Below are 18067 nucleotides of genomic sequence, written 5' to 3'. Positions count from 1 at the left end.
GTCCTGTGGGAAGGTGAGGAGCCACGCCAACCTTTCAACACAGGAGCGACGAAAAGTTTCTTCTGTTTATTGGATCGTTTGTGACATTTAGAAACCACATAACCCTCCTTGCTTTAGAACAAGTCAAGCCTGGATCTTTGGTCGCTTTGAACCGTCCTGCTGTCTTATCTGCTGGCCCCCCCACATCTTCCTCCCCCCAGCGGAGAGGAAGAGGACAGACAAGTGGACAGCAGGCGACGGCGAGGAGGAAAGACAAAACTGCGCTGCATAGGTGGGTGTTTTCTCCGGTGTTTTCGCCGTGGTCCCTCGGCATCTCTCGGGTGTAAACTCGCCCTGCGCCGACGTGTTTTTGTCGTCTCCCCCAAAACTCTTCGCCCAGCCCGGAGGGATCGGGTTCCCCCCGGATTGTGCCAAACAAGAGAACTCGGCTAGGCCCGAAGCCACCAAACACTTCTGGACTCTGAGATAGAAACCTGCTGAAAGTGTCTGCTGCATGGGTGACGGCCGTCCTGGTAGTGTTTTGCTTTGTGTGTGGCTGGTTTGGGGTTTGTCGGTGGTGGGAGCGGAAGCGGCTTTTGGTTCGCCGAACTTGGTTGCCTGAACGGGCTAGCGGCGTAGCATGGAGCTAACTGCGCTAGCATCAACGTCTACGCTTCGTGGATGAATAACTCGAGGGGGGGGAGTTGTTTTAAACTACGTTGACCTGAAAGCGGCAATTATATAGAAAAGGAAACGGACTCTAGACATTATGTCAGAGCGTTTTAATACAAACGACAGACTTGCACGGCGTTATCACAGAAAACATCGCCTCTTCACTGATTGACGCGTTTGAAAAACGCTTTTTTTAAAAGAAAGATTTCTCCGCCTCTTTACCCGGGATTTCCTGTGTACCCAAGACAGGTGAGAGTACACGGAAGTCCCCTGGGACGCCTTGCCGCATACTAGACCGGTAAACTCTACGTCAAAGTCCAATCTGCTTATCAGTTTCGCCCTTTGTGTGTCCCGAAACGCCCACGCTCTGTGGATGGTTAACCTGCCCCGCGCTTTCAGGTGACTATCCTCCTGTTGTGTGTCCGGTTGCCTTTGATTTTTGTTCACATTTTGGTCTGTGTTTAAAGCCTGGTGTGAAATCTCAGCTGCTGACTTTTGATGTGGTGAGGCAGACAGAGCTGGGAGAAGAACCTGTTGTGTGGGTCTGGGCCAGTGGGGCGTGGTGACAACAGGAGTGTTTGTTGCTTCATTATTTCGTCCCTTGTGTGGAGGCTTAGTTTTACCTTCTCCACTTAACAGTTTTTTTTTTCAGACTGAATGCAGACAGGAGATCTGCCCTGGATATGCAGTGCCTCGCTAAAGTATTCATTCCAACTTGAACTAGACACTTTAATCTATTTTTACTGGGATTTTATCAGACAGAAAAAAAAGATACATAATTGCATTATGTGGCAGAGTTTGGCATGCGTTTATATTTAGCAACTCTGAGAGAATACTTTGCAGAAACACCTCACAGCTGTAAATCTAGAAGACTGCTATATTTACCAGGTGATCTCTGGAACATACTTCAGACTCCCTGAGAGTGAATGTAGAGGTTTTGTGAACTGCAATTTTAAAATCTTACCTCGGTTGGTTTTAGGTTGAGACTTTCATTAAGGTTTAGTGTGTACAGTATGTTAAAGTGGGTCACTCCAGTTTGAAGTGGTTTGAAAGTTTTAACCTTCTGAGATTGTTGTTTATTTGGCTGCATCCATTTATCTATCAACTCTGACCATTTTCGCTGATGCTGCCACCATCATTGTCCTGTAGGCAGATTCTCCCTCCTGAGCTACACCTATGATACCATAAGTCTCTTTGCTGCTACTGTCATAATCTAGATTCTTTGACCTAGAGTGTGTTCTGTTTCCTCAGAGTGTGTTCACATCGGTCTTGTTGATTAAGCTGATTTGTATGTCTACAAAGTCAGTTCGTTTGGGGAGATGCGAATGGGGAATCGAATTCTGCTGTGGACCAAAAAAGCGAAATTTGGTCCACCCAAAAACGTAGGTCTGTGTTCGATTGAAGTGAACTCTGATGTGGTTTGAATGTGTTATGTGAATGTTAAGCAGACCGGAGGCCGCTCCAAAAGCAGTAAGTGGACTATAACGCTGGTAAAAACAACCAAAACAAACGTCTAAGTCTATTGCTAGCGGGATCCATGGCTTGTTGTGTTTTACCAAAGATAAGAGAAATCATACAACTGCTAAAATCTGATGTCACTCAATTTTTGTTTATATTTCGTGAAGATAGAAGTTTCTCTCAGTGCCTTTTTAAGAGATTTTTGTTATGTTTTCTTTAGTGGTTTTTGGTTCAGCGCCACTTCAGATGTGGGGGGAGGCAGGTTTTCAAGTCTGGCTCGTTTACACAATGCAGCATGAAAGTGAACTGCACCTGCTGAAAATGTAACGGAGTCTCCTGGACTATCAGGTGGAAACACCCTCATGTTCTCAAGCACACCTGTGCAAAAACTATGCATCATTTTCTTTTTTGTCACCCAATCGTATAGCTATAATATACATCAGGCTGACTGTAAAATTGAAAGAGTTTTTTTTAACACTCTATGAAGACGCTGCACTTTAGAGAAATGTAATTTTCTGTAGGACAACACAGCAAACCAGAAACTTTGCTTTTGCACTTGCAATCAAATAATTTCTCGTTTACTTATTTTTTTCCCCCCTTTGCTACAATCATTTGATCAGTGAAGCATCGAAATGCCTTACATATTTCTTTGTACACCCTTTGGTGATTGTTGCAGGAACCTGCTGGAACACAGATGGAGTAGATTGAGGACAGGTCCGGGCACGCTTAAAAATGTCCCCTCTTTTGGAATGAGGGAAGAAGGGAGCGGCCACTGAAAGAGAAAATGGACACAACGTCCTTTCTGTAGATGCTTCTTTTGTTGCTTGGAATGATCCCTGACCATTCTGTCTGTGGAGACCGAAGTTTTCCTAGCTGGTCGGGTGTTTTAAGCAGGGCTATCATTTGCTAGTGTGTAATGAATGGCTTGCAGGGCACACCATGGGTGTGTCCCTCTTCTGACACACACTGAGGCTGGAGTTCTGCTATGCTTGCTCCTCCTTGCTGTCTGTTTCTACTTTTTTTTTGATTTATCTCCCTTGATCTACATTTCCACCAATCACACCTTCAGCCTGTTTTTACTTGAACGTCAAGCGTGTTGGTTGCCTCTGCGTGTTATGTGTGTGATGGTAAACTCGGAGTGGAATCAAAGTGAGCAGATAAATGCAGCGGTTGCCTCCCTGGGAGCCCGTGGTAGATTTCTTGGAAACGTTGACCACCGACTTGTTCGGCAGCCGTTGCGCAAACATTCTTGTCGACAAACGATCGCTCTCTGTTTTGCAGATTAAACATAGTAAATCATTGTCGGTTTTAATTCAACGCAAGTTGAAATGTTTGGCAAATTTTAAAGTGATTTAAAATAATGTCATTCTATAGAAAGATAGTTTATTAGCCCACAGTGGGGAAATTCTGAGAAAGTATTATCTTCAGAATGTGTTAATTTTTAACTAGCTCTTAAATGCTGCAGTTACTAACCACTTTACCAGTTACCCGTTTAATGTTTCATCCAATAATCACATGGTTTTGCCGTGTTGATGCGTTTCCTTTATTTTTCACCACTACTTACAGCAGCCCAGAATAACATGGTGCTAACCAGCTTCTACACAAAGCAACACTTACATAATCCCAATAGTGGTCAGTGGATTTAGTGGCTTCTGCTCAGATACTGAAGTATTGATGGATACAGTGCTATCAGTGGAAGTTAATTTATTTTCAGCTAGTTTCTGTTTTCTTTTCCCTGAGCTGCAGGTGGTCCTGAACATTAAACAAAACATTAAATCAAAGGGCTTGTCAGGTTACTAGACAGTTCTCTTTTGGCTTATTGAGAAATCAAGGCATAAAGTAATAGTTGGATCATTATTAGCTTTGTACAATTAACAGATAGCCCTCAACGGACCAAAATGACTAATATTTCTGTAATGTAGCTTTTGATTCGTGTCGCAAGATCTGTGCTGAAGTTTTATTCTTGCGTGATGGCTGAGAGCAAAGTCTGTCATTTAGAAAGGAAAAGTCAGAATGCAGCGTATTTTTAGATCTCTAACAATGTTTTTTTTAATGTTAATCCAGCAAGTTCAGAAGGAGTACTTGTAAAATGTGCAACAATGGTTTAGAAATATTTGTCGGCTAAACCAGCAAAAAGCACAAATACTCCAATTCTTCTCATTTGATATTGTTATTTGATTTCTGATGCTGTGAGAAAATTTGGGTTAGGACTCAAATGGACAGTGCAAAAGCTAGGTCAATTCACGTTTGTTTTACTTTCTAAGTCTACGACATAGTTTTAAAATTAAGTAACATTTTTGCTTTATAGGAGCATTACATTGGTATATAAACAATATATGATAATGTTTATATAGTCCATATAAACATTAGTAACTTACAGACTGCCACAGCACGGCTCTGTCCTCCTAAAACTTAACAGGAGGTCAGCAGGACGTTAAGTTTCAGATATGAAATGGTGACGGGGCCAAACGACCAGCACACCTTCTGCCCATGACTTTCTCTGTTCAGTTGGTAACGATTTAATGTCTAAAATATGCTGAACAATGAAGTTAAGTATCAGTGAAAACACATTGAACTCGTAAAAACCAACTAACCCAGACTGAGGCTAAAAAGTTGAGCAAGAACAAGAAACCATTTCAATTTTTACTCTAAAAGCTGTTTTCCACATAGGTGATTTCATGGAATTTGACCAAGTTGTTTTAATTTTAAGTCCCTAATTAATTTGTTGCCATTGGTTGTTGCTTTTCACTCCCACTTCAAGAATTAGCTGAGCTATGAGACAAATGTGACTAAACTGCTTTCATTTTCTGGTCTTGTCAACAAAGAATGGCACGTTCTACACGTTTGTTGACTGCTCAGTAAAAAAGAGATTTTGGATCACTAAATGGTCTTATGATTTTTAAGATGATGTAGGAGTTTAGGTTTCATAAATCGTTTTTTTTTTTTTCTTCTGCTGAAGAAGTGTGTTGTGCCAGTTTGCTGCTATGTCACATACCTTTGGTTGGTAAGTGACATAGCAGAGAGTGTATTTTGTGCTTTTTACGCCCTCATTTAGAAATGCAGATGACATTAACAAACATATTTGGCCAATAGCCATCAGAGACAACGCTGCACACAAGTCAGACATTTAACTGGTTGTTAGTTGGTTTTTTGTTGGAAAGAAGCCAGAGAAACTAGCTAAACTGAAACCAAGAGGCAGAGCATGAGACAGCTTTGAAGATAAAGAACAGGTGAGGAGTGGAAGTGACTGCTGCTCTGGGAATCGCCTTTCACGTCTATTTGTGACATACAATTTCAGGCTGTGATGTTACTTGTGGTGATGAGAAAAGTGATGTTAAAAGTTATTGCATAAATAAATCTCATTACCACCCAAATTCTGGAGAGTGATAAACACAAATATTGCTTTAAAACTAAAGTTTATGCATTATCGATTGAGGTTCTCAGCAACACCAGTTACTTTAAGTCGCACATCTGGACATCTAAATGCTAATCAATGAATATAAAAGCTTTTATTATGGGACATAAACATAACATAAACCTATCTGGGAAGAAATAAACCAAATCATGCTGCATGTTTTTTTGTGTTTTTTTCAGTAATCATCATCCGTTAGCATATTGTTGTTTTTGTATGAAGACTAATTGTTATGATTTATTTATTTTTTGCTTTTATACAGATGACATAGATTAATTACAGTTTATATTCCATCTTGTCAGTATTTTGAATATATTGAAATTATAATATATGCTGAGAGGATGCATTTTTTTTTACACAGCAGGACAACACATACAAATAAGCACCCAACTTCAACACAATTAGAACATAACCATGACTGACGATAACTAATCTTATTAATAATGCTATCGTAGCTTGATAATAATATCGGGGACATAAAATGTAGATATGTTTGCAGCTGTCCTTGCGGTTGAACATATTTTCTTTAGTGTTATTTGTTCAGTTATATTCAGATTCCCTCCATGCGCCCAAGGCCACTCATTTCCTTTCCCACTAAGATAAATGAGCTTGTGTTGTCTACATAGGACAGTTGGCCTTGCAGAGGTTCCTGAAAAGCCTGCACGAAACCCTGAGTGTGAGTTAAGTTGGTCATGTTTGGAACATCCACTTTCTTGGGCTCTGCCTTAATGGCCACATGTGGAGTAGTGTGGGCCAGGACCGGAGCCCCTTGTGGTTTTATGTCAGGATGGTAAAGGTGGGACTATCTGGATTTAGGCCAAGGTCAATGCACAAAGCACCACAGGGTGTTCACCAAATATCTGTGCGACCATTCAGATGAAGCAGAGTCAGCAAAGCTCTTGTCCAGGCCACAACAGCATTTTAACTTCATTTCAGCTGTGAACAGGATGTGTGTTGGATTGCCTCAATGACAGAATGAATGAAATAGAAGAGATGGTATATCATAAAAGAGACGGCACAGTTATTGTCCATTAAGCAAAATATTTTTGGGGGGAACTAAATAATTATCTTGCTTCTTTGAGATGTTAATGGTTGGACTGCCCTTTTAACAAAGAGGGTTGTGCTGCTAATGGCTATAATAGCGTAATGTCCGATTCCCTGGCTTTAAGTGACGGAAACCATTTACAGCTTTCACAGCAAAGTGCATCTTTCCACAAGAACGTTAAGATTTGTTAGAAGCTGTTGGGATTGACCAATTACAACATAAAAAAAGGAACAGGAAATTAGGTTTACATTCTTGATGTGTTTGTTCTGTCAGAACGATGTAACAACTCTTGACTTGGATAAAAAGACTCCTCTCAGATTCCCACAGTAGATTTGCATGGAATAACATGAACTAATTGGTTCTATTGAAAACAAAAGCTACACTTTTTTCTGCTGGTGTATAAATTACAAACTATTTATATTAACGTCATAGCTAGACCTGTCACTATAATAAATTTTTACTGGACGACAAATTGTCCCAGAAATTATTGCAATAAACGATAACTTTGTAGTTTTGAGACCATCTTCAACTAATATAATAATACAAGTTCACCGTCTAAAAGATTAGTAAATCTTACTCTTGTATAGACCTAGAGTTTATTCAAACAGCCAATTACTTTTTTTAAAATTGTTGGCAGCCTTTTAAAAGCTGAAGTTGTGTTTATTTTTGTCACCCGATTCACATTGGAATCTGTTTAAAAATTGTAATCCCAGAATTATATATTTTAAAAAGAAACAAATATTGCTATAAAATCTTCTACAGGTCGTATTTAATTTTTTTTCTGTTATTTTCCATAACAGTAGAGTTGTAATAGTTTATTCAGATCAAACATCATAAATGTTGCAGTGGAATATGTTCAGACTGAAATAGCAGATTTTGGCTTGAAACAGAAATGCATTCACCTTCTTTTTATTTTTTAAATGAAGTAAAACTTTCGGTAACAAGATGGAAAAGGTAGATAACCTTTTTCTAGGTATGTTTACACCATTGTTGGGACTTTCTAAAACTGCAGCCTACTGTAACCTGAGACAAACACAAACCTGAATGTTATGAAAGCAACAGTTTTTGTGTGTGTCAGTTTTAATATGGAAACTTCGTAAAACCTGGGAAGGAAGACCGGTCCGTGCTTACCCGTTCCCATTCAGGTTCCGTTTCTAGATATCATCGGTAACACCTGACAGCCTTTTCAACATAAACACCTTTTGTTTTATTTTAGAGAGAAGTCAACTAGTTTTATTTTAGAGAGAAGTCAACTAGTTTTCTTGTTTACAAATTTCACCTAAGAAACAGGGTTCTACCCACTTTTTCCTTCCAGCTTTTATGTTTAAAACACTGAGACAAACACAGATGAAAGATGAATTATGGACCCTTTTGTTTTTTAGGACAGCTCCCAACAGCTGAGGCAGGATATGACACGCTCAATCTTACTCTGGAATGTATGACAATGGTATTACGGGAGTGTTTTCTTGCAGCTCCAGTGTGCCTTTGACCACAAATGTCAAATTTTTTTCTTGATTTTTTTTCTTTTCCTCCCACACAGACAGAAAAAACATTTTCTGCCTTTTGACTTCACAAAAAAGTTGCCGGTGCTCTGTTGGAGTATTTGAGCATAGTAACAAGCATACAAACTTGCCGCACATCACTCACGTATATAGAGATGTGAACACACTCAAACTGGCACACATCCACACTTTAATACTGGAGTCTTTTTTTTCATTCAGACAGTCCCGATCCAGGAGTCGATGAACTTTGAAGCAGAAAATAATTTTGCCCTGGTTTGGAGATGAGCCATTCTCATGTCATTCCTTTATTAGACTCTGCTGAAGTAATCCTTTTCCAGATTCCTCTGTCCTCCCACGCCAGGATAAAAGTCTAAGACTGTGATGGTCTTACTTTGGGCTGGACTGGCCTCTGTAATTTAGGTTTATACCATCTATGCCATGTGTTTAGGTTGCGTTTTCTTTATTTAACAGTAGAAAAAGAAAAAAAAAAAACTTCATTCTCTGCGTCTTTCCTCAGCAACCATGTCTTAATTTCTTTCCAAGCATTTTCTTTGTGGCTACATGTTAAATTGAGTGCATTTGACATGATTGATTGTTCACATTATTCACAGTAATACAGCTCAGCATGCTGTTTTAAAATGGCGTATCGGGTCTCATTTAGCTTATGGTGTCGTGTGTCAAGCGATCCATTTATGTTTGACTCAACTGTCTTCAGTCTGGTGAAAACAACCACCAAGTTTTAGACGGTGGCCATAAAAGGAGTCTAACAAATCAATTGGATACTGTGTTATCTTGGATCCTTGGTGGTTAATTGTTAACCAGAGTTACGGTTGTGTGTTGTTGGATTTTTTTTTTAGGTACAGTCATGGCTGCTGAGAGGCATTTTTTTAAAAAGCCATTACAGACATAAAATACAATGTAGCTCTGTATTCATTCACTGGCATAGTTCAAACACAACTTTACAAAATTAAGCTTGACTTTTTTAGTGCAAGCTTTATTTTTGCTTTGAGAGAGTGACATTTTCTCTGCATATTAATCCTAACAGTACCCTTTAACTTTGTTTCCAGTTTTAACACAGATTTTAGTGCAACACTGGAAATGCTTCAAGAATTCAGCAAATCAGGATCAACGGTGCTACTTTAGATTTCCAAAATCTAAAGTAGCACCCAATAATTGGCTGAATGGAAACTAAAAAAATATTTCAGGTGACGTTAACAGCAGTACTCTTTGACAGAGGAGTACCTACCTAAAATAAATTCTCTGTTTAACACTTTAGACTTGAGTGACTTTGTACCACTAACCTAAATGTCATAAGTTTCCTCACAATAAAATATATCTTCTGTAAAAATTGATGTATAACTCCAACTCTTTTTGTTGTTGATTTAAAAATATTCTGTCTTTTTTTGTTGCTTCGATGCGTTGTCCCATTCTTTAAAGTTTAGAAGCTCACAGCCCCTGTCTGCTCTCGCATTTCTCTCCCCTTTTTATGTTCTTGCTGTTTTGAAGCCAAAAGGTGCTAACAAGCTCCACATGCTGCAGCTGAAAATTACCACTCTTCCCTCTTGTTGTAAATCTCACTTTCTAATTTTAACCCTGCTTAGCTGTAGGTGAAGAAAGATTTAAATGTGATGATAATCTGCTTATGTCACTCCCTGTATTGAATTGTTTTAGGTAGATTCTGTTAGCAATTTCTGATATATTTTTTTTGGGTTGTTCCCACTTTCATCACTTTTTCTCTGCTTTATTTTCCAGCTTCTTGCTAATTAAGTATAAACTTCATTTTCGCTTCTTTGCTGTTTAGATTCCTGGCTGAACCCTGCGTCAGTTTTTTTCAGAGCCCTGCTTTTTATCTGTGTGTGTACGTTGGTGGTTTTCTGTCTGTCCTCCGATAAATCCTGGTGTTGGACGCATCTGTCCCTGTGCTGTGTGGTGACGGTCCTGTCCTGTCCTGTGCTCTGCTCTCAGTGTGTGAATGGAGCAGTGTGCGAGTACGGCCTCCCTGCTGGCCTCCGTGCGGGAGCAGGAGAGGCAGTTTGAGATGCTGAGCCGGGCTCTGGAGGAGGAGCGGAGGTCGTGTGCCGGCACCTTGCCCCGCCCCCTCCCCAACATGCAGGTAACGCCCTCTGACCCCTCCTACCGTCGCTACCCTCATGCACCTTTTCCATCTCAATCCTCCTCGGAATTTTCCTTTCCGAACCGCTTCATCCAAAGTCATCTTCATGATCACCCTCATCTCATCTGTGCTGGACGGCAGCAGACCACACGTGGCTCTTAGAATTCAGGTTAAATAAAGTCAAGTAAATGCTTTTTTAAAACGTAAGCCCCTGAGGGGTTTTCTGAAGTATGTTTAAAATAAAGCACCCAAATCTAATTTATATTTTCTTAGAAATTACAAGCTGTATTTCAATAATCTTGATATCAAGAGACTCCACCAGAAGTGTAAGTACTACAGGAAAAATGAGAATGGAACATGAGATAAAATAATTTGGATTAGGCCTGTCACAATAAGGTGCTGAACAATAAAGTGTCACAGAAACCACTGCAATAAATGACAATATTGTTGTTTTGGGATAATTTTCTTGCAATATGTTGATAATGCATAGTAATGCAAGTTTTCTCTCTCAAATACTAATAAACTTTAATAATGTACAGAACACTTTAACACTGGAACTGGAAGATGTTCTAAATATCCAAAACACAACACCCAAAAGCAATAAACATAATGTAAATAAAAACCACACTGAGCCAAAACCATAAATAAAATGGATTATGAAGTTTCCTTAAACAAAATTGCCTGTCAAAGATATTAAGCATCAGAAAGATGAGCTTATTTTTATATACCATGCAATTGCTTGCTTATTGCAACAAGGTATCCCTCACCAGAATTTTTTGCATTATTGTGTAGCGTATGCAGACCTTCTAGAAGTATCAAAAATAAGGTTTCAAACTTTTGGAAACCACAGACTCACCTGTGGACCATACCTGTCAAAATAACAGAAAGGAAAGAATAATTTCCTTTCTAATTAATATTTTTTGAAATGCGATTATGTTTACAGAGGCTTCATAATCCATTTTATTTATGGTTTTGGTTGTGTGTTGTTTTTACTTTCATTACATTTACCGGTACTGTTTTTGGCTTTGTTTTTTGGATATTTAACAAAGGCTTCCAATTCTAGTGTTAAGTATCTTTACAAAATTAACGCTAATTAATAATCTTAGAGTGAGTGAACTTTAATTATTTTTCCGCCATCAATATATTACTTGAAACTGGTCTTAAAATATTAATGTTTATTGCAATAATTACTGGGACAATTTATCGTCCTTGACAATTATAGTTATAATTTATAACTATAATTTATATTTGACTCAAATTCAAATTCATTTTTTAAAAATCCAGAGTAGTAGAATATTACAAGAAATTTGAACACTTTTTTTTCTAAAAGGGGAAAAAAAAAATTAAAACCACCACAGTAAATGCTCATATTTGGGACTACCAGCGCTCCCCACATTGTATTTTTGATGAAGATTTCTGATCACTGATGTCTGTCCCACAACCTTTGGGCATAAATTCAAATGCTGCATTATTTCAGTAAACATCTGTAAGTTACACAAAGATGTTCTCGTGATCGTTCCCCTCCAGCTGTCAGGCCTTGGAAACGCTACGCCGCCCGATGGTTTTGTCCCGACTTGTCCATGAATGTTTGCATGAAAAACTGAGTCTTGCTTTTATGTCTGGTTTGTCGTTTCGACTTTTTCTGATCCGGGTTACTCTTGTTCTTCTGTCTTTACTTGCTGGAGGGTATCCCCTGTTGGGGTAAGGATGAGAATAAGATCCCGTCGATTGATTTCTTAAAGTATGGCACTGTTTTGCTTATCAGTCGCAGGGTGAGTCAGTTACTTGGCTCTGAACCCAAACTTAAAACGCTTGATAATTCTTTCACTTTCTCAGAGAAGCCATTAGTGTACTGGAACAGCTTAGCACACTTCCTCACCATCAGGGAGCTGTTGCTCCATTAGCCAATAACCATCCACCTCAGCTTTCTGCTCTTGCATGTAGCCGTATAATAATCTGACAATGTCGCAGGTAATTTCAAGGCTGTTCTGAGTCATAAGGTGATGCTGTAAATGCAGGATGTTAAATAGTGAGTGTGTGCAAATCAGGAGGGTTGCTTGTGTTGCCCCCATCATTGTTGGTATGTGTTAACATTGCCTAAAGGCTCCAGCATGCTTTTGCTTTTAAGGCAATGCAACATGATATCAGTCTTTACTGACAGGTATCCACATGCCTCCATCTGCCCAGCTGCTTCTCTTTCTGTCTGTGGCTTAATCTGATCTGAACAGTTTTGTGTCCAGTAGCTTAATCTGATGTGTGAGTGTGTGTGTGTGTGGTGAAGGCTTTATTGTCATCAGTTTCCAGCCAACAGTGGCTTATATCTGTTTTTTTAACTTTGATTCACGAAGAATCTCATTTTAAATGGGTACTCGGCAGGAGCAGAGGTCTGTCTGTGGCAGAAAGATCATCCATCATGTCTGCTGTTCTTTCTTTCATTACTGACAAATTTTCCATTTGTCATCTATTCATACCACCATCACAGCAAATTCATTTAGTTTTACTGTCATGATGCAACAATGCCCTGCAAAAATATTCATACCTCCTTGAAGTTTCTCATATTTTGTCTGTTTACAACCTCAACCTTTAGAATTTTCTTTAACCCTTCTAATTTAATTTGCTTAATTTTTTTTTTTTGCGAATTAAATATTTACTTAAAGCCACAAATGTTTGGAAAAAGATAACTTTTTTGAAATGTCTTTGGGAAATTTGTTTTCATTTTATATAAAAACAAAACAAAACAAACTTTTTAAAAATGAAACAAACGTCAAGTTTTAGCAAAAGAGAAATGTATTAATTTTTCTGGGATTTTTCAATCAAAGGAAATTATGTAAAAATAATAAGTCATAGTTTTCAACATATCAACAAAAACATGTAGTATATTATAAAAAAATATTACAGGTACTTTTTGTTCCGTTCTGTTTTGGAAATTGAATGCAGTTATTCCATAAAAACCTGCTATAACTTTTATTTTTTAATATATCTATATCTTCCATACCTGTTACTAAGAGCCATTGTGGAATATCCAAAGGGCCACAGGTTGCAGATTTTACCTTCCATCTGTATAATGACAGATTATTATACGACAGACTTTCAGCCTGACATACAGTGGGATGGTTTAGATCAAAACATATTCATGTGATAGAATGGCTTAGTCAAAGCCCAAACCGAATTAGAATCTGTGCAAGACTTTAAAAAATGGATGTTCAAGCACATAACGCTGGTAGAAGCATACCTTCAAAGACTTTCTTTCAGTTGTAACTGCATTGAAAGGTGATTCTATAAACCATCTCCTTCCGGTGGCTGAATAATGATGATCAGTTTTTACATTTTCATTTGTAAAAAAATAAAAGTTGCCAAACTCATAACATTTCCGACCACTTAAAAATATGCCACACTGTTTGTTGTTGTTGAAAATCCCAATAAAATAGATGTGGTTGTAAAGTAACTGAATGTGAAGAAGTTCAAGGAGGATGGATTCTTATGCAAAAACCTTATTAAGGTAAATATGTTTTACCTTCTTAAATATAAAAACCTTAGTTGCATCGTCATGACTGTAAGTATATATTTCTTAAAACCATTTGTTTTGGTTCTGGTCTGTTGATTGCGTGTCTGCAATGCTTGATGGGAGAAAAAGGTCTCGTAACATTCCTTTTTTTCCTGCTACACAAATGTGGCTGAAATTAAAAAGTAGTCAGATAAATCACTGCGTTCTCCTTGTTCTGGATGAATAAAGGCATCTGCTCAGGAGTTAGCAGCGTGACACAAATGCTGTTTGCCTAGAAATGCATATTTAAATCCAATTTGTTGTGTGGGATTCTCTTGTGAACATGATTTTGTTTCTGTTAACAGAACGGCCGCATTCCTTGTGATGCAGAGCTAGAAAGGCTGACGCTGAACGAGGGTTACATCAACGGGACGCATCATGTAAGAATCAGACCTCTGATGCCTGAAGCTGGAGATGATGAGCATCACATTCCTTTTCTGTCAATGGATCACTATTTACACTTTAGCAACATAGAAGTTATAATGCTCTTTCTCCAATATCAGTGGCTAATACTGACGAATGGAGTGTAAGCTGGAGACTGCATTTGAGCTATGCTATTTTATCAAATCGGCCCATTGGAGTCTCACAACTTGAGACATTGGGACTGAAATTGAGCATTTTGTACATGTGCATATAGTTCAGGATGGAGCCTGGTCAGCTGGTGCAGGAGACTTTCACAATGGAGGAGCCTCAGGTGGTGCCCCCTGTCATCTCCGTGGAGATGGATGACGATGGGACGACAAGGCGCACAGAAACCACAGTAAGGAGGAGATCAAATGGCAGCAGCGTGTATTAGATTCGAAGAGTCCAGGTGCAGCTCAGAAAATTAGAACATTTTCAAAAGTTCATTTATTTCAGTCACTCATTTGAAGAACATCATATAAATGCAGTTCACATAGTCTGTTTTCAGCTAATTTCTATTAACTATTATGATTTTTTTGTTGTTTTTACTTTCAGCTAATTAAAACAACATTTAAGATTACATTATTACATCAAACTTATAAAACAATTTGAATAGAGATGTTTAATACCTGATCAAAGATTGTTTTCAAAAGATACTTTTAATCTGACAAAAAGAGCCTTGTTGGGAAGCGTATTTTAATTTCTTGGTGTATGTGTGTGCCATTTTGTGTCTATTGCAATTAAATGTTGACAGGGATTTTATGCTGTTTGGGAATGTTTCCTCCAGCATGATTTTCAGAAGTTTCTGATTAAAGTAACGTATGAAAACACAAACAGAACTGACAAAGACTCTCACGTCAGCTCATCTGCACAATGTTTTTTTTTCATGTTGCATCTCGTCTGTGTGATTTGTAATATATTAACATAACCTAGTTCATAGTTGTTATCTGGGATTGAGAGAAAATTAGGTTTATTAAAATTTTGCTTTGCATTCATACTTCTTTACTCTGATGCCTGTAAATAAAACCCAGACAATCAGCTTCCTTTAAAAACACAATAAGAACAAAATGTCAACAAGTGTAAAGAACACAGCTTCTGTTTTAGGGCTAGATGAGTTAACAAAAAGCACGGTAATACACTTGTTCCCTTTATTCCCTTTTCAGGTGAAGAAAGTAGTAAAGACCACCACTACTCGCACAGTCATCCCCTCTGTGTCGGACACTATTTCTGTGGATGGAGGCGGTTCTCTTGTCGGGGGTTATGCCCCCCCCATGGTCTACAGGCAGGGCCCGGGCGGTGCCGTGCCCATGGAGTATCCCACCCATACCGTGCCCCGCAATTATCACTACAGTCCTGCGGGGGGCTACGATGACTACCGCGGAGGACCTCCGTCTGAGGCATACTCCAGCCTTAGCAGGGGTGCTCGGATGGACGATCGCTACAGGTGACAGGAGTTCACTGAAATCTGAACTCCTCTTATCAGATTTTAGTGATGCAGTAGCTGCATTTTGAGCTTGTTGCGTTCAAATGGTTAAATGAATTCATTTTGACTCTGTTTTCCCTCCACTCTATTCGCTGTCAGACCAATCCACCCAGACGGCTACAGAACCCTGGATCCAAGCTACCGAGCTCCTAGCAGGAACCAGTTGGACCCATATGCTGCCCAACCACAAGTGTGTTCAACAGTCACTGTATCATTAGCTTCAGGGCTTGTTTTCACTGAATCTTGCTTTGGCAAGCTGATCTTGCAGGTTTCACCTGCTAAGTTAACATTGACGATTTGTTTGCCAAAATTTACTGGAATAACTGGTCTGCAACTTCTGCAATGTGTTATTTTCCATCTGTCTTTTCGCAGGTTGGGCGAATGGGAAGTGCTTTGGAGCTGTCGTCCATTCCCCGGTTTGTCGCAGATCCGTACGGTCTGGAGGATGACCAGCGCAGCATCGGCTACGACGACCCAGACTATGGCATGGGAGGACACCCGATGCACTACAACACCATGCCTCACAACCATGCCTTCCCACATGGCCCTCCACCACGCAGGACTGGGTGAGTGTGGTTGTGTGGTTTGACAAAAGTTTTTTCTCTGTCATAACTTAGACAAGCTTGTTCTCCCTCTGCAGGAGTTATGAAGGTGCTTTAGATGGTGCAGGAGAGGTTTACTATTATGGTGCCGGTGCACCTCTGGCTAAGGGTGAGAGGGGCAGCGTGGCGTCACTGGACACTCTGAGTATGAGGAAAGGACCACCAGCTAGTGGATGGCGTCAGCCTGAGCTGCCAGAGGTCATCGCCATGCTGAACTACAGACTGGACCCAGTCAGGAGCAATGCAGCTGCGTACCTGCAGCATCTCACCTTTAAGAACGACAAAGTAAGACTTTTTCTTTAATCATGATGATGACCTTCTCCATGTGGTGCCCTTTATATCCGCTTAAACACAGCACTGAGCCTGAGTGTTATAGAAGCACTCTATAACACAAGCACATGAATGACCTCACCCTCCTTGATTTGCAGGTGAAGTCTGACGTCCGCCGACTGAAAGGCATTCCTGCCCTTGTGTCCATGCTTGACAACCCTAACAGAGAGGTCAGAATTACACTCTGTTGTCTCTTTCACAAGATATTTATGCTCGAGCGAAGTGAAGCCAAATTAAGGCCTGAAAGGATCGAGCTTTTATTGCACTGCTTTTGCTCTTTAAACCGAGTGTGATAAAATATCTTAGGCGATGTATTTACATGGTAAATTTGTCGAGATGGAAACCTTCTGTATTTGTACAGAAGGAATTAGAGCTATAAATTTGAATTGTTTGGGGACACATGGTCTTACTATGATTTTGGGCTTAATTCTTATGAATGTTTTTTTTTTATGCTAATGTTGCAACATTTTTCTAAATTTTTCTATGGGATGTAATAAAACTCAAGGTATTGTACAATTTGTGTCTGAAACAAGTTTTAATAATCTTAAAATCAGATATTTGTTGGAAGATAAATGTATTGGTTCAAATCAGAGGCAGACCGGTTGGGATTAAAAGTTGTTCATGATGCTACATTTCTGTGCATCAAGAGTGAGAGAGAAGTGTGCAGCATGACTCTGGGTTACAACATTCTGGTTCCTTTACCTGCGTTTAATCTTTTGTTTACGGAGTAATCACTGGTGTCTCATAAAGGTGTCCCTGGCTCTGTGTTACAGGTTCACTTTGCAGCATGTGGAGCACTAAAGAACATTTCTTTTGGCAAAGATGCAGACAATAAAATTGCTATCAAGAACTGCGATGGAGTTCCGGCGCTGATCCGGCTGCTGAGAAAGACGCGCGATCAGGACCTCACAGAGATCATCACAGGTTAGACATATTTTATCAAAAAAGACAGGCTTCATATGGTTTGGACATCTGGACTGTATTAAACATTTATTTCTAAAGCTCCTTTTCTTTAAAAGTAAATGATTGAATGCAGTTGAAAGAGCAGAAACTTGGCAATATTTCCTCCACTAATCTGGCAGCCGACTAGCTCTCTTTCTGTTTGAAATTTGCATTTGTTTAGTAGTTTTATTCTACATACGGGGGTTCAGAAACTTGTTGCAGGTTATGTAATGTATTTCAAGCCCATTAAATCCATTATTTTTTTGTTTCTACTTCCTTGCCACATTAAAAGTCTTCCTTCTGCTTTGCAATATTCTTGGGATCAAAAGACTGAGAACTTTTTTTTTTCTCTCTAGGTTTTTCATTTGTGGTAAAGCTCATTCTACTGATCATTTTCTTCTGTAATCAATGCACATGAGCAAAACAAAGACCGAATTAGAAAAACGCAGAGGAGTGAAAAACTGAACTGAATTACAGGGACAAGAATGAAAGTTTTATTTAGTCAAATTACAGAATTCAGTGGCCTAAAAAAATCACATTCTTGAAGGTTGTTTCTCTCCAAATTGGGTTTTTTTAGGTTATT

At 39.2% G+C, this 18067-nt stretch overlaps 1 protein-coding gene across 9 annotated transcripts in view; it reads left to right on the top strand.

The window, feature by feature from the left end:
• The window catches only part of ctnnd1 (catenin (cadherin-associated protein), delta 1), a 31681-nt gene continuing 13614 nt past the window's right edge, over positions 1-18067 (top strand). For 6 of the 9 annotated variants that reach the window (XM_055041259.1, XM_055041262.1, XM_055041258.1 and 3 more), the window contains exons 1-10: positions 1-271; positions 10034-10181; positions 14031-14105; positions 14363-14485; positions 15291-15571; positions 15710-15800; positions 15983-16176; positions 16251-16497; positions 16641-16712; positions 17316-17466. In XM_055041259.1, coding sequence (XP_054897234.1) covers positions 10041-10181; positions 14031-14105; positions 14363-14485; positions 15291-15571; positions 15710-15800; positions 15983-16176; positions 16251-16497; positions 16641-16712; positions 17316-17466 — 1375 coding nt within the window. In that variant the 5' untranslated portion in view covers positions 1-271; positions 10034-10040. Of the gene's footprint in view, positions 272-316; positions 1051-2436; positions 2458-10033; positions 10182-14030; positions 14106-14362; positions 14486-15290; positions 15572-15709; positions 15801-15982; positions 16177-16250; positions 16498-16640; positions 16713-17315; positions 17467-18067 lie in introns of those variants that run through there. The other 3 variants (XM_055041263.1, XM_055041264.1, XM_055041265.1) reach the window with 3 other exon arrangements.

The sequence above is a fragment of the Poeciliopsis prolifica genome, unplaced genomic scaffold, assembly GCF_027474105.1.
Source record: "Poeciliopsis prolifica strain line A6 unplaced genomic scaffold, Auburn_PproV2 SCAFFOLD016, whole genome shotgun sequence".
NCBI classification, from domain to species: Eukaryota; Metazoa; Chordata; class Actinopteri; order Cyprinodontiformes; family Poeciliidae; genus Poeciliopsis; species Poeciliopsis prolifica.
This window is presented reverse-complemented; position numbering and strand designations above follow the sequence as displayed.